Source organism: Typha latifolia, chromosome 2 (genome assembly GCF_019914945.1).
Source record: "Typha latifolia isolate L0001 chromosome 2, TyphaL0001v2, whole genome shotgun sequence".
In the NCBI taxonomy this organism is placed as follows: Eukaryota; Viridiplantae; Streptophyta; class Magnoliopsida; order Poales; family Typhaceae; genus Typha; species Typha latifolia.
Window position 1 is genome coordinate 1,196,384 of NC_133087.1, and position 27,958 is coordinate 1,224,341.

Here is a 27,958-nt window from a genome sequence, read left to right on the forward strand (position 1 = left end):
TACCTTCTTTTTTAAAATTTACGAAAATGAATAGAGTTTATTTTCTATACTTCTGAGATATTTGTCTTAAATATATGTTACCAAGTTACAAAAAGTCGAGCACAAAATTATAAAAGATTAATAATCACACCATTAAGACGTTATAATAACAATTATAACTAAATCATAGTAATTAAATAATAATTTTATGTATAAAAATATGAAATAATTACATTAGTGCTTGATGATGATGATACTTATTTATTGGCTCCTATATTTTCAGGAGGAGAAAGAAAAGAAAAGCTTTTATTTATATGATTTTGAAACGGATTAAGTTAGTGAGCACGAGAATGAGGAGATATGAAATTTTACTTTACCGATTCTAATAGAGATGACAACAGACATGGATGGGTTCCCTTCAAGCGTAATAGAATTAATTCCTCGGTGAAGAAAGATTCTTAGGGGGCGACAAGAGACATGGATTCCCTTCAAGCCTTCCAAACGACCTCCGTTGCTCCATCCACTGATCTCCCTCACATCTTTTAAGTTTTTAGGGGGAGAGGGAAAAGATCTCTACTTGGAGTCCGCATTTCGAGCGTCTCTTCCTGCCTCCTCTCGGAGGCGAAAAGAAGTCGGTGTCACCGGTCAGCGAAGAGGTGGTGGAAATTGGAAAGGAGAGTCTTTGTCGGCACGTACGCTCGCGCACCGGTGGTGTTGGAATGTAATCGGGGTTGCAAGCTCTATGGTGTTGATGGGAGGGAGTATTTGAACATGACGGCCGGTATTGCCCTGAACCCGCTCGGGCACTTGGATCGGGATTGGGTGAAGGCGGTGATCGAGCAGGCTAATACTCTTACGCTTGTCAGCAATGTCTTGTATTCAGTTCCTCAGGTGAGATTTTTTTTTCTTTTTTCCCTTTTTCTCATTTTGGTAGTGGACAATGCTTAGGTTTTTCTTATGAATGGATTCTTGATGGGAGAGCTGAAAATTGTCTATTTAGAACAGCGTGATGATTAGTATAGAAATATGGATTATGGTTCTCATGCATGGCTTCTAGTGGTACTAGTTGTTGGATTCCTTTTTGTCATTAATTCGTAGTTGATTTGGTCCACTATTTTGGATTATAAGTTTTAATAGATGCAGTTTTTGTTGTGTTGCGAGGAAATTTTGAAGGAATCTCGCATGAGATTTAGTTCCTCAAACTATCCATGTTTGACTGTCCTTCCTCTGGTGTGGAACATGCAATTATCATGCCTCTGTAGATGACACTCGCATATTCTTCACCAACTCTGGAACAGAAGCTAAGGAAGCGTCTATAAACTTTGTCAGGAAGTTCCAAAGATTTAGACATGCAAATGATGAATATCCTGCTAAGAGTTTATTGCTTTTACCAATAGTTTCCATGGAAGGACAATAGAAAGAAAATTATCGACTACCTCTCAAACCTACAATGCCAGGGTTGATATTCATAGAATGTGGGAATATAGAGGAAGCCGAAAGCGTGATAAGATCAGGGAAAACAGCAGCTGTTTGTGTGGAGTTTATTCATGGTGAAAGTGAAGATCTCTTTTTCTAGGCGGCTTCCAGATGATAGTCGACAAAATAATCTGATAAGCACCTGATGTTTGCTATTGTCAAGCTTGACCAGTAGTAGACGTTATACAGTTTTTATGCTTCCAGAAATTTTACTGATTTCCGGGATTAGAAAATTCTTTTAAAGCATGTGGTTGTAGTTCTAAGATCCATGTTTGCGCCGTTCATGCTGCACAACATCACAACCATTATTTGCTGTTCTTTTTGTTGGTCTGGTAACTTTGATGAAGTTGATAAAGATGCGTCTCCTTTTTACCAGCGAGAGTGAATTTCATGACTGGAATCTGTTAGCAGAAGATCGTCCAAAGAAGAATGCTATAATCTCTCTAATGATGCTCTTTTTCATACTGACAATAGGTTTATTACTGCTGCCATAAGCTCCGGCTATCATGGTAACACTTTTGCTGGAGGGCCTCTTGTATGTCATGCGTCCCTCGCCTTGCTAGATAAAATCCGGGAACCTGGCTTCTTGTGACTAAGAAAGATCTCTACTTGGAAGAATTACTAACTCAGAAGCTCAAGGCTGATCCACGTGTGGAAGAAATTTGGGTGCTTGGCCTCATTATTGGAATCGAACTTGATGTTCAATCGTCTTCCTTCATTGATGCATACAGGAATGCTGCCCTTTTGGTGCTGACAGCCGGGAAAGGGAATATTGTAAGGCTAGTGCCTCCATTGATCATTTCAGAAGAGGAGCTGGAACAAGCTGCTGAAGTTATAAGGAAATGTTTACCTGCACTTGATGACAGCTCACTGGATTAGAGACAAATCCAGCAAGTTGTTGTAATACTTGTCTTATTTGTTTCATTATGTATAGTAATAGGGGAAGGCATGTGTAGACTGCATGTAGTCCAAATGGTGATATGGAAACTGTTCAAATTCAGGCTGTGAGATGTTATAATTGGTAGTCTATAAAATTTATTTGATAGAAGGCACAAAAGTATATAATTTATGTGCAAAATGATTCATGAAAGTTGACAACATATGACATTTGAAGCATCCTTTTGAAGCAAAATGGGAAGATAGTGTAAGAATAACTTGTCCCAAAACTTTGAGTCACAACTCCACTCATTATTGGAGCAGGTTCTTGCCTTCACTTAGCACCTTATGCAACCACTTTATGCTTCTCATCCCTTTTGAAGGTTTGTACAAAAGAATCCAGAAACCAAAAGCAACCACAAAAGCAGAAGATAAAAAGGGAATGCTTCTCAGCGTGCCTCTGCCAAGAAAAGTATACTTGTTTTTATCACCTCTGTGTATGTTCTTTCTCAACTTGAGCAAATAAAGTGGGAATAGAATATATATATATATATAATAGAAAGTTAAGAGATTAAAGTCCTCACTATCATAAAAGAATCTCCATGGCAGCTGAAGTACTATTAGATCAGTGGGCCCACTGCAATCTCTGATGAGATTGGTACTCTTTCCTTGTATGAAGCTTGTAATGATGTGTAAGAAATTTCCATGAAAGTTGTGGTGAAGTAATGGACAATTGATTAAATTATTTGAACAAGGAAAAACTTATCCCACCCACTGTAAAAGAGAATAAAGAATCCCCTATGACCCTATCCTTCACAGCGTCCACTTGACATTTATATTAGTGCAATATATCCTCTTGTCTCCTTGATTTCCAAACTTCGAACATACGTCAAAAAGCAAAGAATCCAGAGCTTCTTCCTGAAACCAACCAATTAATTCTTTAGAGAAAAAAAATAACAAAAACCTTCCCTTAAATCACCTCACGTGAATCCTCCAGCAAACTTCACATGCAGCTACCGCCTCCACACACGCACACACGCGCGCGCGCACACACACACACACACACACACACACACACACTTCGAACAACTTGCAACATAAGTTGCAGGGAAGAAACACACAACCTTAGATCTCCTCCTCCCTCTCCTTGCGTTCTCCTCTTCCTTTCTCATGGGTTATGAGGATTGGATCATTTCAACTCTTCTGCTGCCTCTTCTCCTCCTCCAGACCTTATCGGGTTCGTCGGCGTCGCCCGTGGGCCTATTTAAACATCATGACGGCGTGCAGAAGCCGCGGCCGGGCTTAGTCACCAACCAGCCGGCGTGCGACATCTTCTCCGGGAGTTGGGTCCGTAACGACACGTATCCGGTGTACCAGGCCTTGAGCTGCCCTGTTATTGATCCAGAGTTCAATTGCCAATTGTACGGGAGGCCGGATTCCGACTACCTCCGGTACCGATGGAAGCCCGCCAACTGCGATCTCCCAAGGTTCGTATACATTGCTATTGCTGGGTTGGGTCTGTTACTAACAGCTTAAGCTTTTAAATGTAATGCTTTCGTACTATAGGTTTGATGGGCTTAATTTCTTGACAAGAATGAGAGGAAAGACGATAATGTTCGTCGGCGACTCGCTCGGCCGGAACCAATGGGAGTCTCTAATCTGCATGCTTCACTCCGCCGTGCCACAGTCGCAGACGCAGATAGTCAATAGAGATCCTCTCTATACCTACAAGTTCTTGGTATGATCTTTAAATAATTACGTGCTACTAACTTGGAAGACCAGTTCATTAATCTAACAACAATTGGGTTTGTTTTTGGATAGGAATACGGCGTAATGATCTCGTTCTATAGAGCACCTTATCTTGTGGACATTGATGTAGTGCAAGGCAAGAGGATACTTAGGCTAGATGACATATCTGGGAATGGCAATGCTTGGAGAGGTGTGGATGTTTTGTCCTTTAATTCTGGCCATTGGTGGACCCACAGAGGAGCTCTTCAAGGGTATTCGTTTGCTTCCAAGTTTAGGATTATACGTAACGTAATGGCCCTTTCTGCAGAAATTTCCTGCAGATAAAAGAAAGATCTAATGCTCTATTAGATCATGTACTTTGTTTAAAGGGTTTAGGGGGGAACTAAATAGATGGATTTGCTGCAGGTGGGAATACATGGGAGATGGTGGAGGATACTACGTGGACATGGACCGATTGGTAGCTTTCCAGAGAGGGATGAGCACTTGGGCTAACTGGGTGGATCTCAATGTTGATAGAACCAGGACGAGTGTCTTCTTCCAGTCCATCTCCCCCACCCATTACAAGTAACTATCTCTCTGTCTCTATTTATCTACTAGTAGTTTTCATAATTTAAAAGGTAATATGCGAGAGTTAAAGGTGTGATATATATATATATATATATGATTAGGAAAAAGAACATAACATTATCCCGGTAAAAAATATGAAAGGTGAGGGGGTATTTTTTTTTTTTTTTCTTTGGCATGGAGCGAGTACCACATGTCATGAGCTGTCTAACACGGCAAAAACACATGTCATGCGTCACGAGCAATGTCGTATTCAAAAGTACAAGAATTAGAATTATATATATATATATATATATATATATATATATTTCCCTATTGGATTTGGATTTTTGATACTCAAATCGGATCCCAGCCCGACGGAGTGGAGCAACCCGGTATCGAAGAACTGCTTCGGAGAGACGGTCCCGGTAGCCGGGTTCAACTATTCGGGCGCGTACCCGGATCAGATGCGGGTCTTACAAGGAGTGATCAAATCCATGCAATTCCCGGCCTATTTGCTTGATATAACCACCCTCTCCGAGCTCAGGAAAGATGGGCATCCCTCCATTTACAGCGGCGATCTCACGCCGGAGCAACGCGCGAACCCCGACCGCTCCGCCGACTGCAGCCATTGGTGCCTCCCGGGTCTACCGGATACTTGGAACCAGCTCTTTTATACTGCTCTCTTCTTCCAATCTTCTTGAAAAAATATCATTAGTAGTGCGTAAAGAAGTTATTTACTAGGTTAATTAGTCTGTAAATTCTTCTAGTTTGTGTTCATGTTCATCTTAATCTGATCCAGTAAGTATCGCGAATTGTACGACGAAGAGTTAAAGAAAGCTCAATTGAAATTATATAGAATAGTCTGGACCCAGTACATGGATTCAACTTCTTTGAGCCTAATCGTAAGACGGAATAGCTAAACAAAACACAATTCAGATGACACACGACTTCTCTCTGATGCACTTCACGTACGCAGTATGGAAACTGCATACACTCTACTATATACGTAGTACATTGATCACACACAACTTTTAACTTGAGAATCCCAAGTCTCAACCAAGGATTAAGAAGTGATGATGAGCTCTGGAGCTTTCACTTCGTCCATCCTTGTCTTCTTGTTAATGATATTTGAAGGGCTGTTGCCTGTGGAGAGAGAAGCTGGTAATGGAAGATCATAGGCTGAGAGATGAACACCAAGAGCAGCTCTGCCAGAGGGATCAAGATTGCCCGACCACTGCGAATCCCACTCAATAGCCTTGGCAGTGCTGCAAGCTATACTTGGACCTCCAGGAACCGTCAACCTCGCAGAGTTCTGCAATCAGATAGATTGAAATCAATTTACGGACAAAGAATAATGTTTTTAAGTAAAGCAGAACATTTGACATGTGAATTAGTGTCTCGGATTGATTACCTGTGGGAAGAACCTTTCAAAGATCATTCTGTAGTAGTATGCCTCTTTTGTAGTTGGTGTGTTGTGTGGGTAAATATTCTTGGCATTCAGCATCATCTTATTAGTCACCTGAAACGTACATGAACATCAATCACATGAGAGGTCATAGAATAGCAATTCAGTGATTCATTGAAGAGATTGTTAGTAAAAGGTTTAATTTGATTGATAATTACATGATTTGCTACATGTGCTTTCAGTCCATCAATCCAACTATATCCAACACCATCACTGAACTGCTCTTTCTGCCTATACAGAATATTCTGCAGAGAAGAAAGACTTGATGAATAAGTACCAAGTCCAAATTATCAATCTTTTTCAAAAAAAAGTACCGAGGCATAAATAACTAGCAGACCTTGGGTAGGTAGGGTTTCTCCTCATCATCAAAAGCCTTTCTCAATACCCATTTCTCGATACGACCAAGATCAGGCTTGATCTGAATATAACAAGAAATTTGTAATATTCGAAATATCCAGTCAAAAGTTAAAACGCTACACTGTTATGGATGGTGGCCTATTTGAATTTACCATTTTCCACTCAGGATCAATGCTCATCGCGACGTTAATGAATTCCTTATCTAGGAAAGGCACGCGAGCTTCCACACCCCAGGCTGATGTTGATTTATTAGCTCGTAAGCAGTCATATTGGTATAGGGCTTTTACCTGTGAATTATATCATACAAGTACAACACCATCATCAAATTGGCATGGCAGTCGTAATATGAGACAACAACCACTTTCTAGGAAGGAAGTTCTAAATAAATTAATAAACCATGAAGGCTTAGTCCTCCACCTTGTGGCAGGTCTCACGATGGAGCTCTTCCTTATTAGGAGCCTTGTGGAAATATAAATACCCTCCAAAAAGCTCATCTGAACCTTCCCCAGAGATCACCATCTTAACCCCTAGAGACTTGATTTTACGAGACATAAGGAACATGGGTGTGCTAGCCCTTATAGTGGTTACATCGTATGTCTCAGTATGATAGATCACATCCTCAATGGCATCAATTCCTTCCTGTCAATTTGAAGAAAAAACAATAACTTGTGCCGTTCAAAATAGTTGCATTTATGAGCGGTGAGGTGCAAAGCAAAGTAATTAAATATCCATTACCTGAACAGTGAAGGTAAGCTCATGGTGGACAGTCCCCAGATACTTGGCCACCTCTCTCGCAGCCTTTAAGTCAGGTGAGCCCTGCAAGAAAAAAAAAGGGGTGTCATAAAAATTCAAGAGCTTTCATACTCTTGCAAAGTATAAGATCCACCAAAAGAACAGCATGAGGGACCTCTAAGCCAACACAGAAGGATTGGAGCTCGTTGCCAAACTTCTCAGCTGCTTTGGTTCCAGCAAAGTGGCGCGCTGCAATAGAAGCCACTAACGATGAATCAAGGCCACCAGATAACAGAACTCCGAAAGGAACATCAGCCATAAGCCTCTTGATGACAGCCTGCATAAATTATCAAGACAGTTAATTTCATTAAACATGTTAATTATATCTCAGAGAAAGAACTTCACTGTTAGTATCCGTGGGAGAGATTTAGATGCTATCACTATTTGATTCTAGTTATATAATCTTACCTTCTCAAATGCCTCCCTCAGAACAAGGGGATCATATGGAACAGACGGAACGACTTCTGCATACCAGGGAGGGTTGTACCATCTCCTATAACCGCCTTGTTTGCTAGAGTACAAGTGACCAGGAGGGAAGACCTCAAAATGCTCACAGTCATCATTTAATCCTTTCATCTCGGATGATACCCAAACAGAGCCTATGGATGGCATGACAAGAATTTTTTTATCAGTAATACATTAGCAAGGTTTTAATGCTGTACTAATTGAACAAAACCGAAGAAATCTCAAAGTCTACACTGGAAAAGGCATCAAAGAGAAAAGATAAAACGTAGAGGAGAATCTTGTGAATTACCATCAAGTCCCCATCCTATGTAGAGGGGAGTGATTCCAATCGCATCTCGAGCAGCAATAAAGCTGTTGTCACGTGTGTCCAGCAACACAAATGAGAAGACCCCATCCAACATATCAATAAATTCTTCTCCATGTTCTTCATACTACAGAAAAGTGTGAAGCAAGCAAGAAGAATAAGACATCTGAGAACTGAACTATCATTAAGACATGTAAGGTAGGACTTCCAGCAAATCTAAAAGAAACAAAATATGAAAGATGAATAAAAATAAAGATTCTCATGTTCCAAACACGGCAAAGAATAATTGATCCACTTTTTAATGTGCGGATTCCATCCAAAATGAAGAACATGAATAAAAAATTTCTCACCAGATGAGCAATAACTTCACAATCACTTCCTGTCCAGAAACTGTGACCAGCCAAACCTTTCTTTAGTTCTTCATGATTATAAATCTCCCCATTCACCTATTATGCAGGCAGACTTTCCTTAATCACTAAACATTAACTCAAAAATAAAAGGCACAAAATAACCATGTAATCTCAATTTAACAGACTATATTTGTACTATTCTTGAACTTATTTCTGCGTACCTTGTTGGAAGAAAAAAAAAATAGTTGGTTTAGTATTATATAATACAACAGTGTCACAAGACACAAGGTAAGATGATGAGCTATTAAATTTCGTGGTGCTATTTTAATATCCTAAAAGAAAAGCTGACCTCAGATACAACATCTTCTTTGTAACTAACAAATATATTAAATTTGAGGACCGTTCGTCACACCAGCTAAGAACAAGAGAAAATCATGCATCAAGGGCACAATTTTTTCTTCAAGCCAGCTCAAAATTTACATATAAATCACCTTCTATCCAAACGACAGAGACTTGTGCTTCCTGTTCTATTCTGAAGCAGAGAATTACTGTGTTTCTACATGCGTTACACTATTTTTTTTAACCTTATCAAACAAGTCAAAATAGATAATCTTTCAAGTGTTATAGATCTCTCCACTTTTGTTTTATTTAGGCGCATAGCATAAGAGAAATGCTCATAACGAATTTGACTCTTTACCGTCACAATGATGGATTTGTCTTCATTATACAGGGGCTGGTCTCCAGATTCAGGATCAATGATTGCTAGTCTTTGATGAGCTAAGTAGCTATCTCCATACTGATGCAGCCCACTCCAATCTGGCCCTCGATGCCTTAACCTGTTCAAGAACAACACCTTTGCTAAATCATCAATTCATTAACTACTAAAAAACTGAAAAACAAACAGTAAAAACAAAATTATGAACAATTCCTCTTCTACTTTCTATAATCTTGACCAGATAGAGATATTTACAATATTAATTGTGTTGATGAACAAATTGACAAGATTCTTATTTCACAAAGACGGAGCATCATGTTCAATATTTTGCATCATTCATGGAGGTCAACTCTATGATGTGCAAGTGGGGCTCTGTCTTCTAATTTAAAAGTACAAAATCTCGCCATTTCTTTTATAGTTTACCTTGCATGTGAAGCAGAAGGGTTCCATAACACATAATTAATAACTTTCCTGAGATATTATTATAGTTGGTGGTCCACATAATGAGCCCGATTGCATAAAAAATCCAGAACAGAGGGGGTCAAAAAGCAAATATTCTCATTCTCATTATTATCCATTTGGGATTCTTTCTGATTCCTGGGAACGAACCCTCCAAATAGTAACAAGAAAGTAATAGTAAGAAAATAATTAGCCTGCAAAATGTCAATCATTGAATTAAAATAGAATTAAAAGTTTATCACGTCTAGAGCTAATGTTATTGTGGTACAGTAAACCTAATCCTCCCAAATGACCGATACAATTAACGTATGAAGGGAATTATAAGATGGATAGTTAGATGATTGCCTGCGAGAGAGCTCGAGCACTCGAACCCTCTTGGCTTGGGAATCATCCGAACAACCCAACACTGCCAGTATTCCACACATGATTGATTGCAGACAGACAGAGAGAGAAAGAGAGAGAGAGAGGAGAGGAAAAGAAGAGGGGAATGGGGGAATAGGGATCTCGATAATAAGGCGGGGGAGGGGGGAAACAGGGATAAGTTTATCCGTGGATACGAGCTCGATAAGTCCTCTCCAAGTGCAACCCCCCACTATATATAGCCCCGGGAGCGGCGACGCATCATCGCGTAGGGATGCGTAAGATGGCACCGCTCATTGGCAGGACCGGCAACAGCGAAGTGAGCGCGCCAAGCGACGCCGCGTGTCCAAGCGGATAATGACCGGGAACCGGCATTATCCGTTTCGGCGTGTCAAAATAGCTGACTCAGCGTGGGGCCCGGTGCACAGGCTATTTTAAAACCTCCCAACATGGCAACGGATGATCTTATTGCGGCCCTGGGGACGCGGGCTACCGCCACGGTGTGGGGTCCACCCTGCTCCAATAACTTCGTCGAATAGTGGGAGATCCGAGATAGGATATACGGGGATAGGATCTCGTCATTTCCTTTCTTTCTTTCTTTCTTTCTTTCTTTCTTTCTCATAGAGAGAGAGAGAGAGAGATGCTTCCAGTTCATGCCACGCTGTAGATTCTAACTTATAAAATGTAAAAAATAGTTTGATGAACTGCATTTAAACTTTATCCTAGTTTAATGGAAATATGGGATAGGGTTGTGGATATGGATGCACATGTGGACGTGGATAATATCACGTTCAGAATCTTTCAAGGCATGTACGTACCCTTAATTTGTTTGGAGATATTTCTAACTAGGTTACATACATTATCTTGACTTTAATTACTTCCAAGATCAAGATTAATCTTTGGAAAGTAACAAGCTTTGACTACCAAAAGACGGAGGAGAATAACTTAAAAGATAATCGAGATGTAGTCGAGTTGGTAAGGCATCACTTTTTTGGCCGTCCTTTTATCTTTGAACCCAATAACTTCCTACGGACCCAAATGGTCCCTATTCTGAGATGTATAATTCCAAATGTAACTCCACTTCCAGATCACTGAATGATGTGAATACATTGTATCTTATCATTAGTACAATTCTCACATCTTTATATTAACTCGCGCACACACACACACACACATATGTATATATAAGAAAGAACACATGAAGATCGTGAGTGCATGCACTTGCTTAGCCTATCAACTTTCCTTACGTAAATATGAGTGTGTATATATATATAAACAAAGAAGGGTTACTTTCTGGTGACATTGACAAGGCAATTGTGGCGATCTGCAGTTGTTTGCACGGCAAAACTCCTCCAGTTGTGTGGTGCAAAGGGCAACAACTTGGAGAACTGTCAATGTCTAGCTAGGTTTGATTTGTTTGGCCCCCAGTTGAATCTCGGCTCATATGTATGTCCTGCCAAAAGATGCCACCTATTATTGATTGGGACATCAGTACAACTCCTTATCTCAATTTGACGTGGCATCGTCCATTTAACTTGGTTTAGGTTACAATGTTTAGTTCTACTACCCTCCCAAGTACTGATAGACTTAGTCTAAGTTTTGATCATTGAATTACTTGGAGGATAGGATAGCCGATCAGACTTGTTTAACTGTTGTTCTAGGTGACCTTTTGGATATATCTTTTCCTTTTCTCAATGCTTAAATATTAGGGCAATATATTTTTATTAATTCTTGATAGACTATGGTTAAACTCTCGTATCTATATGAGGGTACTCTTATCTATTCATATGCAGTGTAAAGAAGTCGACTGTGTTTTAACTTTAACTAATTGAAAAACTAATAGCAAGCCACATTCAAGATAAGACCAAGGTCTTGGTATACTAAATTAATGAAAAAGGAATCACCTTAATAAAAGGTTTACTTCTACCTTTGCCCTTATATTATATCTCGATGTTATTTTCCAAGTTGCCTCGAACTCTTCTTTATCTTTTTTCTTAAAAAAAAAAAAGAAAACAATTTGCACCTATCTAGATCTAGATGACGTCTGTTAAGACTAAAAGTAAAATAAAATAATAAAGTAATTGTAAAAAGTTGTAAGACTTGAGAGACGTCTTAGACTTTTCTAACTCTATATATCCTAACTAAAGTACAAAGCTGAATTGATTAAGTTCTTTTCATGAAATAAAAGATTCATAAGTTATGCATATATATACCATTGTGTTATTAATTAAGAGCCATTAATGCGACCTACAATCTACCTATGGATCACCGAATAATGCCAGGTCGATGATGACAGTGCATGTCATCATTGATCATGCTCAATTCCAATTGAACGGGGTAGCTTTGTCCTATTCCTGCAGGAATAATGTTACTCTAGTGTAACTTTTTTATGGGGACCATAACTAAGTAATTAAAATTTGAATGTTGAGATTCAAATATTAAAGTATTTATATTATATAAACCCATTTAACTATCTCCGGTGAACACCGTTGTCCTCAAATCTCATATATTTTTGTGAAATAATTGTACTTTGGTATCAATGGGATAATGCTCAGTTAGCAGTAAAGTTTTATGTCATTATTTTACAAGAGTTTTCAGATTCGATATTTACATTTCTCTTAAAAAAAAAAAGGTTTGGTAATAATTAGTATCCTAATAAATGCTGCTCCAAAGTGCTTGGCGACGAATTTAAATCTCATGACAAACAAAAGTTGCACTAATTATTGGAAAGCAAAAACAAAACCATGGGAGATATGAGAGAGTTCTATTTTGCATTCTTGCCAATAGAGTATGGCCAAAGTGGTATAAATCATTGGTCATTTCACTCGAATAAGGTTAACATAGAATTACATAAGAAGAAGAAAAAAAAAGGTACATTTTAAGTCATAAGAACAATAAGGTAGGATAATAATGTTTGGCCCCACCATCGATCATACCAATTATTCGAATCTTTTGAAGTGCTGTTCAAATGTTTCACGTTGGCAATTGTTATTAGATACATTAAAAATGGAGTTTTGACTATTTTAAATCTGCTGCCATTTTTCTATGCACTTAATTTACTTTAAAATTTAAATACAAATTTAGGGAAATTTTATTACTTTAGAACTAGCTAGCTCAATAAAATCGATAAACTAGAGAGCGTCTAATAAATACAAATAGGTTTTCGGTTTACTAAAAGTCAATTAATAAATTGTCTGCTTCAACGGTTTTCTTAAGCTAAAGTTGACGTGGCAAAACTTACCTAAATTTATTTGTATTTTAAGTATCAAAGCGTACTATAGGCTAATTAATCAAAAACTCTATTAAAGTTGGTCGTTGCTGCTCCTATCAAGCATTCATGTGAATTGTTCTTTAGGCATGCATTATGCATTGTAGATCGAGATCATAGCATGTGTTAGGTTTCGTTTGTACTCTTGATGTTACCTCTCACCAACCAACCAAAGTTGTTTATCCCATTAAATTATTTTTTGAAAAATAAACCTGGTGATCTTGTTAAATGCACTTCCTATCATCAACCAAATCTGAAGTTCTTATGACATAGATCGACAGACAAAATTGTGACAAGATTATGAACTCATGCAATCCTGGCTAGCACACCAACAAGAGGTGCAGTTATGTAAGTAGTCGGCTCGCCTTGCTGAAAGTTTGATCGGGAGTCATTGTAGCTGTCGTTAACGTCCGGCCCGCCGACGATTGCACCGTCGATGACATTAGGGTTCGGTTCGTTCCTATTGAACCAGAAGGTTCCACCTTTGCATGAGACGAATTCGCCATTAGCTTTTATTGACACGATGGATGCGCCCCGATGATGCACCTGAACAGGATAGCTGGGTCCGAACCCGAGCATGTAGCTCATCTTCTTTGGATTTGCACCAAGGATGTAATCCACTTGTGATTCGACGAAAGAGATTATATCTTGAGGGCCGACACTGCCGCCGGGGCATTGCAGTGCGCCGCCGACCGCCGCCAGCTGGTCGGCGTGCACCACTAGGACCAGCATTGCTGAGGTGGTGTACTGGAAATTGGTCCACGGTTGCCACCATAGCATTCCACCTGGGCTCAATTTAACATTGTTGCTACCCTTCTGGGCCACTGAGCATACGAATTGCTCTCCATTTCTCTTATATTGGGCCCATGGTCCATTATTTGGCACCTTTCCTTCCGAGACGAGCTACAAAATTTGAGATTGTAACATGGAAATATACAAGTAAGAATGTGATCGATCGATCGACATGAAATAGTTTTGGTAATATATATAGATATAAACCTTTGAGATTAGGGTTTGTGCACCGACGAACTTGTCGTCCCAGGAGAAGGCCGACCGGACACCGCCGTTGTTCCCGGCGGAGAGGAAGTCCAGGTAGGTCTGGTCGTTGGTGGCATGATATAGCCATGCTGCAGCCCACACCATTTCATCCTGTAGACATTATATATGTTAAATATAAACACTACTATTAATTGTTCGTTCCGCTACCTAACGGCTTAAGATTTTATGTTAACTGGTTGACAAACATATTTTGAGATCTAGGTCTAACGATCGATATATTATAAACTTACATCGTCACCACTGCTGGCGTAGGACTTCCCGGCCGCTGGAACACTATTCTGATACAAACCACGATGTTTGCGAGCAAAATCAAACAGCTGCATGCCATCAAAATTATAATAAACCAATCAAGATTGGAAAGAATGAAATAATAATAATAATAATTATTATTTTTAAATGATTATATATCACCTGTTTTGCATGATCAAGAAGAGTGGAAGCATATTGACCGTCGGATCCACGTAACGCAATTGATGCAGCAGTTAGGGCAGCAGCAGTCTCGGCTGCAACGTCTGAGCCAGGATGGGAAGCATCGACTCTATACGAAGTCCTCGGAGTGGTCATGTCCTCCGGCCTCTGCCAGCAATTGTGGTCGGAGTCGCCGTCGCCGACCTGGAAGTAGAGGACTTCGGGTGCCGCGTGGGCCTTTATCAGGTAGTCGGTGCCCCACCGGACGGCGGCCAACGCATTCGACAGCTCGTTCTTTGACCTTAGGTTCGCGCCATACTCGGCGACGCTCCACGATAGTAGCGTCACCGTGAAGGCCATCGGAAGGCCGAATTTCACATTGTCGCCGGCGTCATAGTAGCCGCCGGTGAGATCGACCTGTGTAGGAATAAATTTACAACCAGATTTTTTTTTTCAAAATTTGAGAAGCGAAAGACAGTATGATTTGGACTAAACGCATAAAATAGGGCGTGGAATTTTAAAATCCCAAAAAAGTTTCAAATGAAAGATTAAAAGATGCATGGGCTCACTCCAACATCACTCCCATCCTTGAGGGCAGAATCCGCTCGCCATTGCACTCGTTGACTTGGTGGCAATTTCCCGGATCTTTGGGCCTCAAAATAGAGCAAGGACTTGGTGAGAGCCACTCCATAGTCTAACTTAGCATCGACATGGCTATGGCTTAAAAGAAATAGCACAAATCCTACAAGAAGAAAGACTACTCTCAGTGCCATTTCTAATCTCTATAGATTAGCACTCTCTAGTTAGGATTGTTGTCCATAAGTTTATTCTACGACCTACTTATACAGATTACATGTTGCCATGGATGATAGATTCATCAAGGAAATAAATTAAACTTTCTATTTTTAGTTTTATTTGCTCGATTTCTCCAGCAATAATTTGCTGGACTTTCAGTAGCCAGCAGTATGCATTGAAGTCCCTCGGAAGTGTCAAATTCGTTCGTGGGATTCGGTAAGAGAAGGAAAGAAAAGAAAATGCATTAATTACCAAATTGGTGTGTTGTAATTAAATTAGTATCTATAGTAGAATATAGCATTGCTCTTCCTATTATTATGTATTACCTGTTCCTGTTCAAGAAATGTCCAGATTAGAGGGTTAAATATATAAAGTGATAATCATATATTTTTTTTGTCGCATTGATTTTCTTTAATTACGAAAATCTTCAAATTTTCAATTCAATTTATTATGTTTTAGATTTTTTTATTAAAAAAATGGCATGTAAGTGTCATATGATCAGTTTTAATTCTTAATATAATTATTTTACTCTTATTCTAGCGAAAAAAATGGAAGTAAATAGTATTTCATGTTTTTTAACACTATCAAAGAGAGATTGTCCGTAGTTTTATGGGTCAATATGTACAACAATAAAACAAGTCTCACGAAGAAATGAACAAAAGTTCAAGGGTCTCCCTGTAATTCTTCTATATAAAAATAACTTCAATTTATTATTATTTTATTTTATTACCATATAGTGCATGCGAAGTAGTTAGTAACGGACTAATAATATATATCATAATTTTAAATATAAAATTTTTATGAATTAAAAAAAAAACCATCATGAACTCATGCAATCCTTGCTAGCACACCAACTAGAGGTGCGGTTGTGTACGTAGTCGCCTCGCCTTGCTGAAAGTTTGGTCGGAAGTCATTGTAGGCGTCGTTATCGTCCGGCCCGCCGACAATTGCACCGTCGATGACATTAGGGTTCGACTCATTCCTATTGAACCAGGAGTATCCATCTTTGCATGATACGAATTCGCCGTTAGATTTTATGGACACGATGGATGCACCCCGATGATGCACCTGAACAGGATAGCTGGGTCCGAACCCGATCATGTAGCTCATCTTCTTAGGATTTGCACCAAGGATGTAATCCACTTGTGATCCGATGAACGAGATTATATCTTGGGGGCCGACATTGCCGCCGGGACATTGCAGTGTGCCGCCGGCCGCCGCCAGCTGGTCGGCGTGCACCGCCAGGACCAGCATTGCTGAGGTGGTGTACTGGAAATTGTTCCACGGTTGCCACCATAACATTCCACCTGGGCTCAATTTAACATTGTTGCTGCCCTTCTGGACCACAGAGCACACGAATTGCTCTGCATTGCTCTTATACTGGGCCCATGGTCCATTATTTGGCACCTTTCCTTCCGAGACTAGCTACAAATTTGAGATAATATATACAAGTATGAGAATGTGATCAACAATGAAATAATTTTGGATATATATATATATATATATAGAGAGAGAGAGAGAGAGAGAGAGAGAGACCTTTGAGATTAGGGTTTGTGCACCGACGAACTTGTCGTACCACGAGAACCCCGACCGGACACCGCCATTATTCCCGGCGGAGAGGAAGTCCAGGTAGGTCTGGTCGTTGGTGGCATGATATAGCCATGCTGCAGCCCACGCCATGTCATCCTGTAGACATTTTGTTAAATACAAACACTAATATTAATTGGTTGACAAACATAGTTTCAGATCTAGGTTTGGTTTCTTATTTTCTACAAATATAGTATAAAGAACACAAAAGATCAATATATTATAAGTTTACATTGTCATCACTGTTGGGGTAGTACTTTTGGACCACTGGAACACTATTCTGATACAAACCACGATGATTGCGAGCAAAATTAAACAGCTGCATCCCATCAAAAAGTAAATAAACAATCAAATATTACAAACCAATCAAGATTGGAAAGAATGAAATAATCTTATTTTTTTAAAATAAATAAATTAATAAATTATATCACCTGTTTTGCATGATCAAGAAGAGTGGAAGCATATTGGCCGTCGGATCCACGTAACGCAATTGATGCAGCAGCAAGGGCAGCAGCAGTCTCGGCTGCAACGTCTGAGCCAGGATGAGAAGCATCAACTCTATATGAAGTCCTCGGAGTGGTCATGTCCTCCGGCCTCTGCCAGCAGTCGTGGTCGGAGTCGCCGTCGCCGACCTCGACGTAGAGGACTTCCGGTGCTGCGTGGGCCTTTATAAGGTAGTCGGTGCCCCATCGGACGGCGGCCAACGCGTTCAACAGCTCGTTCTTTGCCTTTAGGTTCGCGCCGTACTCGACGACGCTCCACGATAGTAGCGTCACCGTGAAGGCCATCGGAAAGCCAAATTTCACATTGTCACCGGCGTCATAGTAGCCGCCGGTGAGATCGACCTGTGTATATTTATATATATATTTTTTTTCAAAATTTGAGAAGCGAAAGACGGTATGAATTGGAATAAACGCATAAAATAGTGTGTAGAATTTAAAAATCCCCCAAAAAAATTCAAATGAAAGATTAAAAGATGCATGGGCTCACTCCAACATCACTCCCATCCTTGAGGGCAGAATCCGCTCGCCATTGCACGCGTTGACTTGGTGGCAATTTCCCGGATCTTTGGGCCTCAAAATAGAGCAAGGACTTGGTGAGAGCCACTCCATAGTCCAACTTAGCATCGACATGGGTATGGCTTAAAAGAAATAGCACAGTTAATCCTACGAGAAGAAAGAGTATTCTTAGTGCCATTTCTAATCTCTAAAGATTAGCACTCTCTAATTAGGGTTGTTGTCCATAAGTTTATACTGGTACCTACTTATATAGATCACGTATTGCCATGCCAGGAAATAAATTAAGCTTTCTATTTTTCGTTTTATTTGCTCGATTTCTCCAGCATTAATTTGTTGGATTACAGTAGCCAGCAATATGCATTGCAGTCCCTCGAAAGTTTCCAATTCGTTCGTGGGATTTGGAACGAGAAGGAAATAAAAGATAATGTATTAATTTCCAAATCGGCGTGTTGTAGTTAAATTAGTACCTAAATTAAGTAGAATATTGCATTCCTCTACGTTACTTATTCCTGCTCAAGAAATGTCCAGATTTTGAGGGTTAAATATGTGAAGTGATAATTATGTTCAGATTTTTTTGAACTATTTGTTCATTTTCATAAAGACCCATTGATTTTCTTTAATTATTTCCATTTATTATCTTTTAGATTCTTTTATTAAAACCTAGTATGCACATAGCCCTATAAAGACTAATTTACCCTTATTTAAGAGAAAAGAAAAGAAAATAAAAAGTTAGAGAATAAACTATCGAGAAGCATTAAGTGAGCCAGCTTTGCAACCGAAGTGCCACTGGTTCAATGGTGTTCATTTTGCCCTCGATGACTATCCTGCCCCTTTAAATTTCTTGTCGTTAGCATGTCTTATAACTTCCTTTTCAATCAATAGAGAATCGCAATCTTGTTTGCTAAACATTGTATTTTGCTTGTCTTCTTTTTGTCGCAATCTAAAAATAGGTGCATCGTTTGTGAAGCGAACGGCTGACTTAATTTTGCTACTTGGAAGTTGAGAGCCGCACGGTCGTTGTCTATCTCAAAGACTTAGTCCGTGACAAGTATGGGATTTTTTACTGTTTAAGGAGTCAATGGGTAACAAAAAAAAAAAAAAACCAAGTTGAATGTGAATGAATAGAAGTTTAGTGGTCTCAGTATAATCCTTCCATAAAATTAACTTTGATTTATGCTATTCATCTTATTATATCATATAGTGCGAAAATAATTTGGCCCATGGGCCTCGTAGGATAGGTCTAATGGGCCAAAATGTTCTTCCTCTTGTCATCTTTCCTAACTCTAATTTTGAACCCCATAATCAAATTTTTGCCCAAATAGTACCTATGATTGCAAATTATTTGGATTCTATTTGCAATAGCTCTGGCTCAATTTGGCTCGGATTATTCATTCATATTAGAGTACCAAATAGTTTACTATTAGGCTCAATTACAAAGCATTTCTTGTCGAAATTAATACACCCTACACTAGAGTGATAAATTTACGGGATAATTTCACTTTGTTCGGATAGTCTAAGTAAAATTATTCCTAAATTTATTCGGTTATACTTGAAAACACTATTCCTAAGAAAAATCATGCAATTTGCTAGCTTCCGATACTACTACAATAAATAAGAAATATCATATATAATGTATAATTCCATTACTATTGAATTGGGCTGTCATGTTATATAATTTTTTATCAAACAAGTCCTAGCTCAAATTTTATTTATCAAAATATATCTCACCTTAAATTTAATGTCAAAATAAATCTAATTTTACTATGGCTATCGTAAAATGCTAAATTTATTTGAAGTATAAGTTATTTTTTTAGTTTAACGATTTTTCTGACATGGTAAACCTCACTTTTAGAGTGGATTAGACATGTAAAAAGAATAATTGATAGATTTAATATGGTCAAAAAAAAAAAACTGGTCAATTGAGTTGGTGTCAAATAGTTTATTAACTGTATACTCTCATAACTTGAGACAGACCACATATTAATGTCGGTACGCCAACCCTACGATATTATGCGAGTCTCCTCCTCAAAAAGTAATCAACTAGCAATTAATAACCAAAAGAAAAAGGAATAGGAATAGGAATAGGAGTAGGAATAGACTAGCATACTTTAAAATATATTTGTCTAAGTATATAAAATTTTAAACTTAATATCAAAATAACTATGTATCACCGTAGTCTTACGTGAAACACTAAACTGTTGAACATTTATATGAATAAAATACTTAATAAATTAGTATTTTATATAGAGCTATAAGTGTATTTATTTTAATAAATAAAGTTAAAAAAAAATGCTAGTTTGGTAGAAAAAAAAAAGCTCAATAAACAACTAAAAACAGATCAACACTATTAGTACTTTAAACAGTAGAAGCTTCACATCTCCTCAGTATAGGAACAAACTTTTCGACCATGTAGTCCCATTCCTCATTAGTTAATAATAATGAGAATGCCTTTATAGCTAATCATATATATGCCATTAAACTTTTGTTGGTATCTCATACTCATCATCTTATTATATATTAAACCATATATTTTTTATTCCTTATTTCGTTTTAGACATTCATCAAACATTGATAGCTATGATGATCGATCTAAGCAACCTTAAACCATAAAACGAGACCTCTCAACTAACTCAAGGGTCAATATGTCTCCCAACTCACTATTCTTGCTTAAGAGTTTAACAACACGATTAGGAGTGGTTTCCTTCATCTATACTTCACTAATTTCCAACTTTTTTAGCAAAGTGCGGTACAGTAGTTGGGTGAACCTGTTAATTGGGATATTAGATCTCATTAAGAAGTTAAGACTATATAGTAGCTAGCTGGGGAACTAACTAACTAATTAGCAAGCTATAACAACTCATATATTCATAAGTGAATGTTATTAGAGATAAGTCTAGCTTGAGTCACTAATTTCAACAAGTGGTTCCTAATGGGAAATAATAGTATTCTTCCACTATAAGTTTAGAAGGACCCATCCTAGTCATGATTATGATATGGACAAGATATCTAGGTAAGAGGACCCCAATCTAATAATTTATTTAAGTATGAATGCATGTGAATCAATTCATTAGTGGAGTGAGTGTTTGACTTGTCAAATGCATCAAAACTCAAGACTAGTGGCTCTTCAATTCTTTAGTGGGTAATTTCTTTTCTTAAGCAATATACTATCTCATGTAGTAGATAATCATTTTACTCAACAAAAAAAAAAGATATTGTATTACAATAGGTTAATAATATATATGATGTTGTTTTTAAGAAACCCCTCTATACTAAGAGTTAGAAAACAAAATAATATCACATTAGATAATCAGTTGACCTAAAAATTCTAAAAATTAAAGTCGTTAATAACCGACTAACACACTATATATATAGTACCTTTAATTAAATCTTTAGATCTACAGAGATCTATAGTATATGCTTTGACTTTTCTTTTTGTGGTCATACTCTACACTAGAGAGTTAGAGTTGGGAATAATGAGCCAATAAGTGATAAGAGTGTAGTGGTCCAAGTGTATTTTGGCTCAAAGTTGAGACAGCCATCATCACTTTTACATCCAAAGTGATCTGAAAGGATAGTAGATCTCTTCTTCATATCTTTTGCTTTTATTTTTCTCATTTGGGAATTGGGAATATCAAGATTTCATCACTCACTCTGCCTGCCAAAAACTTTTTTGTAGCCAAATGGATGTAAGTAAATAAATGAACGCAGATTCTTAATGCCATGAGTTGCATGAAGCTCCTTTTTAACTTTGAGGCACAACTTTTGGCTGGTAATATTAATATAAAAAAGCTATTGCTTCTTGGATTTTTTTTTTCCCTCTTTTACTACTCCAAAGTTGGTATTTATATATGTATATCCCTTGAAGCATTTTATATATATTGACATCATATTTTTTTTTCTTTTTTTGTTCATTAAGATGTTATAAAATTAACTATCAAAGGACGTAAATATTTTTGTTCTTATTACTGCATTATTTTTCAGTGATTAAAGTATTAAGATTTTAACTCATAATTATTAAAAATATAATATGAAGAGTATATACTCAAATAAGAAAACTTAGAGGGATATGCATGCAAAAGAAGTTGGAATAAACCAACAAAAGATACGGGCAAACCATTTATAACACAACAATCTGTATTATAGCTCGGATAATTCATTTAGAATTCAAATAAACATATTTACAATTTAATAATTTATGTTATCTAATAACTCGTTTATGAACATATTTGTGTTTACGTTATCATAAACAATCTCAAATTTAATTTAAACTCGACAAATTCTACCCTATTAGTATCCGTACATCCTCTTCTCATAAAAAAAAAACCTGTAAGTTTTACCAACGGATAATTTGAGAACGAATAAATAACTGCGAGGTACTCAGAGTAGTGTCAGGAAATTGGTAAAATGGCAGATATAATTAATATCGCAATAAATTCGGAGGAGGTCGATCATCTCCATATATCCATCCCATCCCTCCCAAACGAAACTATATTTTAATGTGCTTCTCTACCAACGTAGAAGACAATAATATTGATTGATGCGAGAGATTTATTAGTAATACCACAATTATATATACTTAGGTACGTACATTTATTTTTTCACACCCTATATTTCTATAGATACTTTTTTATTAATTTTATTCAAAATGTAGGAATCTAAATATAAGACTGAATTCTATGGACATTTCTTGTATAAATTACATGAAGTCTAAGTACAAAAGGATATATATATTTAGTATGAAAAATAAACACACACAGTTTTTTTTTCCTATTGATTGCATCCCCCACCTAACAGAGAAATATATATTAAAAGAAGAGCGTCACCTTTATTCTAAGCTTCCACGTTACTCCCTACCCCACCACCTTTCCTCCATCATCATCCTCCTCCATAGGATTTTGTACAAAAACAAAATAATGTCAGGTTATAGTCTATTCCTGGGCGTCAACACCAAAGAAAGCAACCATTGCGATTGTACCTCAAGAAAGCTTCCTCTCACCTTCCCTCCCCTCCTCCTCCTCCTCCTCCTCCTCCACCTTGTCACTGTACCCTCTTACTCCAAAAAACCCTCCATTTAAACAACTTTGCCCCCATGCGGATACCACGCCGGAAGGACTCCTTCGCCATGAAGCACTCCGCCTTCACCTCCCGCAAGAGCGGCCACGTCTCGGTCGCCGCCGTCGTCTTCGCCGTCTTTCTCTTTGCCACCTTCATCTATAACGAGGACATCAGGTCCATGGCCGACCTCTCCTTCGCCTCCAAAGGGAAGGCCCAGGAAACCGAGCTGGCGGCGGCGGCGGCGGCGGCGGCGGTGGCCCAAGAAGAAGAGCCCGGTAAGGTACTGGAATTGGAGAGGCCGGCCGAGAAGGAGGCCCAATTAGAGGAGGAGGTCCATTCGTCGGCGAAGGCGGAGGCGGAGGAGGAGAAGGAGCAGGCGGCACGCGTGCCGGAGAGCTGCGACCTCTTCGACGGGAGGTGGGTGTTCGACGACGTCAAGTACCCGATCTACAAGGAGAAGGAGTGCGGCTTCCTCACGGAGCAGGTCACGTGCCTGAGGAACGGCCGGAAGGACGACACGTTTCAGAAGTGGCGATGGCAGCCTCGAGATTGCTCCCTCCCTCGGTATGCGTCCAATTTCCTTTTCCTCCCCCCACCCCCCCACCCCCACCTTAAAGAAAAAGTGTGGTCCGTTCTTGCAAAATCCGAACCTATTTGTAATTTTGTATAACTCGGGGGGGTTAAAATTGAACGAAGGTTTGACGCGAGGGCCTTCCTGGAAAGGCTCCGGGGGAAACGGCTCATGTTTGTGGGAGACTCTTTGAACCGGAATCAATGGGAGTCAATGATTTGCTTGGTCCAATCCGTCGTCCCTTGGGATAAGAAGACTCTCATCAAGAATGGCTCACTTAATACTTTCCGACTTGAGGTAATATATATACTTAGAACTTTTTCTTTTTTTCCTTCTAATTAATGAGTGACATTTTGATCGGTTTATTTTTTACTTTTTGGTATCAATTGTTAAGGAGTATAATGCTTCGGTGGAATTCTATTGGGCACCGTTCTTGGTGGAATCCAACTCCGACGACCCCGCAATGCACAGCATCCAGAATCGGATCATCACGCCGGCAGCAATCGCGAAGCACGCGGTCAACTGGGAGGGGGTGGATTATTTGGTCTTCAACACTTACATATGGTGGATGAACACTCGCAGGATGAAAGTTTTGTGAGTGGAATTATTGTGATCACTTACACCATGTCGATCGGTTTGATTACATTTGATTATACTTTTTACTGCTGCTGGATTTGTGAATTAATTAAGGGTGTTTGGTGGTGGGATAGGAGAGGATCATTTGCTAAAGGAGCAATGAAGTACGACGAGATTGACAGACCCGTTGCATATAGAAGAGTGCTCAGGACTTGGGGTAATTGGGTGGAAACGCATGTGGATCCCCACAAGACAATGGTCTTCTTCATGGGCTTCTCTCCAGTTCATAACAAGTAAGTCTATTTCTCTTAGATTACACTCCACTTGTCACTTGTGCGGCAAAAACGATAAGAATCTTTGAATGCCAACTAGCCCAGCATTACCATTCTTCTAGTACCAAAAAAAAAAAAAAAAAGTTTTTTAGTTTACAATCTAAGGCACATGGTACACCAGTTTTGAATAGTATATGTATCTCTTAGAAACTGGAACGGTGGAGCCAACGTTCTGAGTTCCACCACATTATTTTATCCGAAATTGAGGGCCCGGCAAAGACTCAATTATGAAGCCACGACAAATAGAGTAAAGACAAGAGACTACCAACAATCATGTGATTATTATTTAGAATTATGTCTAGCATCTTTGCACAAATTTGGATATCATCTATGAGTGACTAACATGTAACAACCCCTGCATTAAACAATACAATAGGCCTCATGGCTGGGGCAATCCAAATGGCATAAAGTGTGCACTAGAGACTCTGCCGGCGTTGAACCGGACACGGAAGCCGGACGTCGGCACGGACTGGGGTTTACTTAGGGTGGCGAACAAGATGACGAGTTTGGTCAGGAGAGTGCCGGTGCACTTTATCAACATCACGGCGTTGTCGGAGATCCGAAAGGACGCACACACGTCGGTCCACACTCTCCGGCAGGGGAAGCTGTTGACGCCGGAGCAGCAAGCCGAGCCAGCCCTCTATGCTGATTGCATCCACTGGTGCCTCCCGGGCGTCCCGGACACTTGGAATGAGTTCCTCTACGCCAGAATAATGTCCAGGCCGTAGCAAAATATAATTGGGATTTGGGGCCCAACCCACACAAGTACAGAGATGCCAACCTTTTTTTTTAAAATATCATTTTTATTCCAATTTTTAGATGAGTTGTTTTAAGGGGAAAAAAAAGAATTAAATTTAAATTCAATATAGTTTCGTTTCTAGGAATGCCATTGCCACCATCATGGTCCTTGTAAAACATGAGTTCACTTGTACTGTAAATTGATTTTGCAAGCAGTATAAAGATGTAATACATGGGGTCGGTCTCTTTTTTTTGGCTGAAACACTAAACTACAATCTAGCAAGTATAATTAAAGGATTTGGTAGGAATTTCTTCACAGTTTTCCAACAGATTCCGGCTGCTTGTGTTAAATGCTGTGTCGTAGCACGGAGGGCAGTGAACGCATTTGATTCCGGTTCGAAAACATCCATCTCGCATCCGAACAAATGTCAACAAGAGACGTGTGCAGAGCTTCAAAAAGGAAAAGGAAAGCTGAAAGACTGACGTCCAACTAGCAGCATCCGAGCAGATAGATACCCAGCCAACAAGAGACGTGTGCAAAGTTTGAATAACAATAATAGTAAACAAACTTTAGGAAAGTTTAGTGGTGATTCTAACCCTTACGACCAAAAAACACCTAGAGTCAACTCAAAACCCGAACAATTGTCGTTTAAAAAATTATTTGGTGGCCCAATATAATGGCTTGGCTCGAAGGTATTTAACTCGACAATACAACCACTTAAAACCTAGACTAATGTCGGCTTTAGTATCTTTTTGTACATAAAAAAAAAAAAGAATTGGCAGTTGTTTAATACAATAAAAAAAATATGGAAAAACAAGGAACGCCCCCCCAAAGAGTAAAAAGAAAGGAAGAAAGGACAAAAGGTTAAAAAAAAAAAAGAGACGCAGAATTACACGGAAAAGCAGAGGGACCACCAGCTCAATGATCTATAAAGAGCATCTGATGCTTTATTTTTGAAATGCTAGACCAAAGCAGACGGTCAAAGAATTTATTTCCAACAGTTGTAGCTTTCACTCGCCTAGCATCAAAGGAATCATAGTCTATCTTTATCATTTGTTAGTATTACTTTTTTTTCTCCTTTGTCGAAACATTGGTTAGGAATATTGCCAATGCGCATGTAAAGTTCTACGGAGGGTAAAAAATTTCAGACTACTGCACTAAGCAATAAAAACATCGTACGCTGGAATTCTGAACATGATTTTAGCATTAGTGTACATCTGTCATATACTGGCCATATGAAAAAGTTTGCATCACTATACGAGCAATATGAATAGAACCCATCCTATTTATATACAATAACAACCACCAGGGGTTTAGTCCCACTGGTTGGATCTGGCAAAGAACCCCATATTAAGTCTATTATCTCGTCCAGCCAAAGCAGAAGACACTGTTCCTTCAACGGGGAGCTGCAGAAAGTCTGCAAATAGAACTTCTTGCTCTCCCCCAAAATTATTAGCAACTAGAATTAAAGTGAAGCTTATCAATCTCAACAATCCCCTTGGCATGCACTGTTGGAAGCAACAAGCGCAGCAAAGGAACCATGGATCCACGCATAGGGCCTTTCAGTTTAATTTTCTCCACTGCAGATGCTACAACATGCGGAGGTGGGATACCATACCACAGAAGATACCAAGAGAGAAGGACTGCTTCCACCTTACCCTTTTCATTTTGGATGCTGGGCCACTTGCCCATTTCCATGTAATTAAGAAAGTTATCCTTGAGGCTCTGGGAAGCTGTCAGAATTCCATCTATGCGCTTCCTGAGAGATTCTATAAATGCAGTCTGAACAATACCTCCATTTGTACAGTCCAGTTTGCCGGTAATTAGAGCATCATTATAGGCTAATGCAAGCTGCAAAGTTGCACAAAATAAGAGATCATATGTAAACCAACAATAAGAAACCATAAAGTGCAAATATCTTGGTATTTTGTTACTCTAATGACAAAGCAACCCTTTGATCATATAAGACGACCAGCAGTAAGTACTGCCAATAACTACTGATACTAAACAATGATGCCATAATGCTGATAATTAGACATTCTAAATCAAATTATTATAAGAGAATGTTAGGAAGTGAACCATTATCCGAGATGGTGAGGCGCAACATACTTAAAGAACTGCCAAATTTTTAACTTTTAAATTAAAAAGATCGAATACAGAGTATAAAGAAAAAAAAACAATATATTTATCACAGATATGAATATTTATATAAAATTACTATAAGTTTGTAATGTTATTTACTAAATATGGATACTGATACAAATCGGGAATTTATCATGCTGAGATCATTTTTAAGTAGCAACCAATGGTAACCAGATTCTTCTTGCATAACCAATACCATGAGCAGATAAAGCGATAAATATAACATATTGACTAGAATGCAACCAACTATCAAGTCATGGATACGGAGTGAAAGTCCAGAAATCCAAGGAGATCTGAAAGCATTCTCAAGTCAAATAGAAGATAATGTTCCTCATAGTTTGCTTTCTAAATTCTTATTGTAAGTGAATTAAGGGCTCAGAGAAGAAAACATATGAATGGTGCAGCACTAGCAAAAGGTATATTTTATATTCAGCTAAACTGGATAGTAGCCATATCAACAAAATACGATGTGAACCTAACCCACCCTATTCACCACAGGTAAGAAAGTAAAGTA

At 38.7% G+C, this 27,958-nt stretch overlaps 5 protein-coding genes, 1 long non-coding RNA gene and 1 pseudogene across 8 annotated transcripts in view; 3 read left to right on the top strand and 4 right to left on the bottom strand.

The window, feature by feature from the left end:
- Positions 1-241: 241 nt before the first annotated feature.
- LOC140781035 (uncharacterized) lies at positions 242-2,520 on the top strand. Of its 2 annotated transcripts, none has more exons than XR_012107627.1 (2): positions 242-870; positions 1,123-2,520. It is a non-coding gene; the product is annotated as an uncharacterized lncRNA (long non-coding RNA). The 2 variants fall into 2 exon arrangements; XR_012107626.1 differs by having other exon boundaries at positions 1,153-2,520.
- A 677-nt stretch (positions 2,521-3,197) lies between these two features.
- On the top strand, positions 3,198-5,497 carry LOC140781256 (protein PMR5-like). The gene is made up of 5 exons (XM_073127176.1): positions 3,198-3,818; positions 3,898-4,069; positions 4,153-4,331; positions 4,486-4,644; positions 4,997-5,497. Exons 1-5 carry the CDS (start codon positions 3,502-3,504, stop codon positions 5,325-5,327), a joined length of 1,158 nt encoding a protein of 385 aa, XP_072983277.1. The 5' UTR covers positions 3,198-3,501; the 3' UTR covers positions 5,328-5,497.
- On the bottom strand, positions 5,454-10,099 carry LOC140781255 (asparagine synthetase [glutamine-hydrolyzing]-like). The gene is made up of 13 exons (XM_073127175.1): positions 9,879-10,099; positions 9,057-9,195; positions 8,360-8,455; positions 7,995-8,136; positions 7,649-7,839; positions 7,356-7,517; positions 7,184-7,264; positions 6,866-7,087; positions 6,601-6,735; positions 6,429-6,509; positions 6,250-6,336; positions 6,038-6,145; positions 5,454-5,938 (listed from the first exon to the last, which is right to left on the bottom strand). The coding sequence occupies exons 1-13, from the start codon at positions 9,956-9,958 to the stop codon at positions 5,690-5,692; spliced, it is 1,773 nt and encodes a 590-aa protein (XP_072983276.1). The 5' UTR covers positions 9,959-10,099; the 3' UTR covers positions 5,454-5,689.
- A 3,368-nt stretch (positions 10,100-13,467) lies between these two features.
- Positions 13,468-15,401, bottom strand: LOC140781341 (endoglucanase 13-like). The gene is made up of 5 exons (XM_073127282.1): positions 15,198-15,401; positions 14,632-15,045; positions 14,451-14,537; positions 14,161-14,310; positions 13,468-14,064 (listed from the first exon to the last, which is right to left on the bottom strand). The coding sequence occupies exons 1-5, from the start codon at positions 15,399-15,401 to the stop codon at positions 13,468-13,470; spliced, it is 1,452 nt and encodes a 483-aa protein (XP_072983383.1).
- Positions 15,402-16,251: 850 nt separating this feature from the next.
- Positions 16,252-20,438, bottom strand: LOC140781342 (endoglucanase 15-like; annotated as a pseudogene).
- Positions 20,439-22,638: 2,200 nt separating this feature from the next.
- LOC140781477 (protein trichome birefringence-like 28) lies at positions 22,639-25,563 on the top strand. The gene is made up of 5 exons (XM_073127460.1): positions 22,639-23,648; positions 23,781-23,952; positions 24,050-24,249; positions 24,366-24,524; positions 24,940-25,563. Exons 1-5 carry the CDS (start codon positions 23,119-23,121, stop codon positions 25,289-25,291), a joined length of 1,413 nt encoding a protein of 470 aa, XP_072983561.1. The 5' UTR covers positions 22,639-23,118; the 3' UTR covers positions 25,292-25,563.
- Positions 25,564-26,488: 925 nt separating this feature from the next.
- The window catches only part of LOC140782448 (anaphase-promoting complex subunit 1), a 29,695-nt gene continuing 28,225 nt past the window's right edge, over positions 26,489-27,958 (bottom strand). For both annotated transcript variants that reach the window (XM_073129005.1, XM_073129004.1), the window contains exon 37: positions 26,489-27,153. In XM_073129005.1, the coding sequence (XP_072985106.1) occupies positions 26,755-27,153 (399 nt within the window). In that variant the 3' untranslated portion in view covers positions 26,489-26,754. The remainder of the gene's footprint in view (positions 27,154-27,958) is intronic.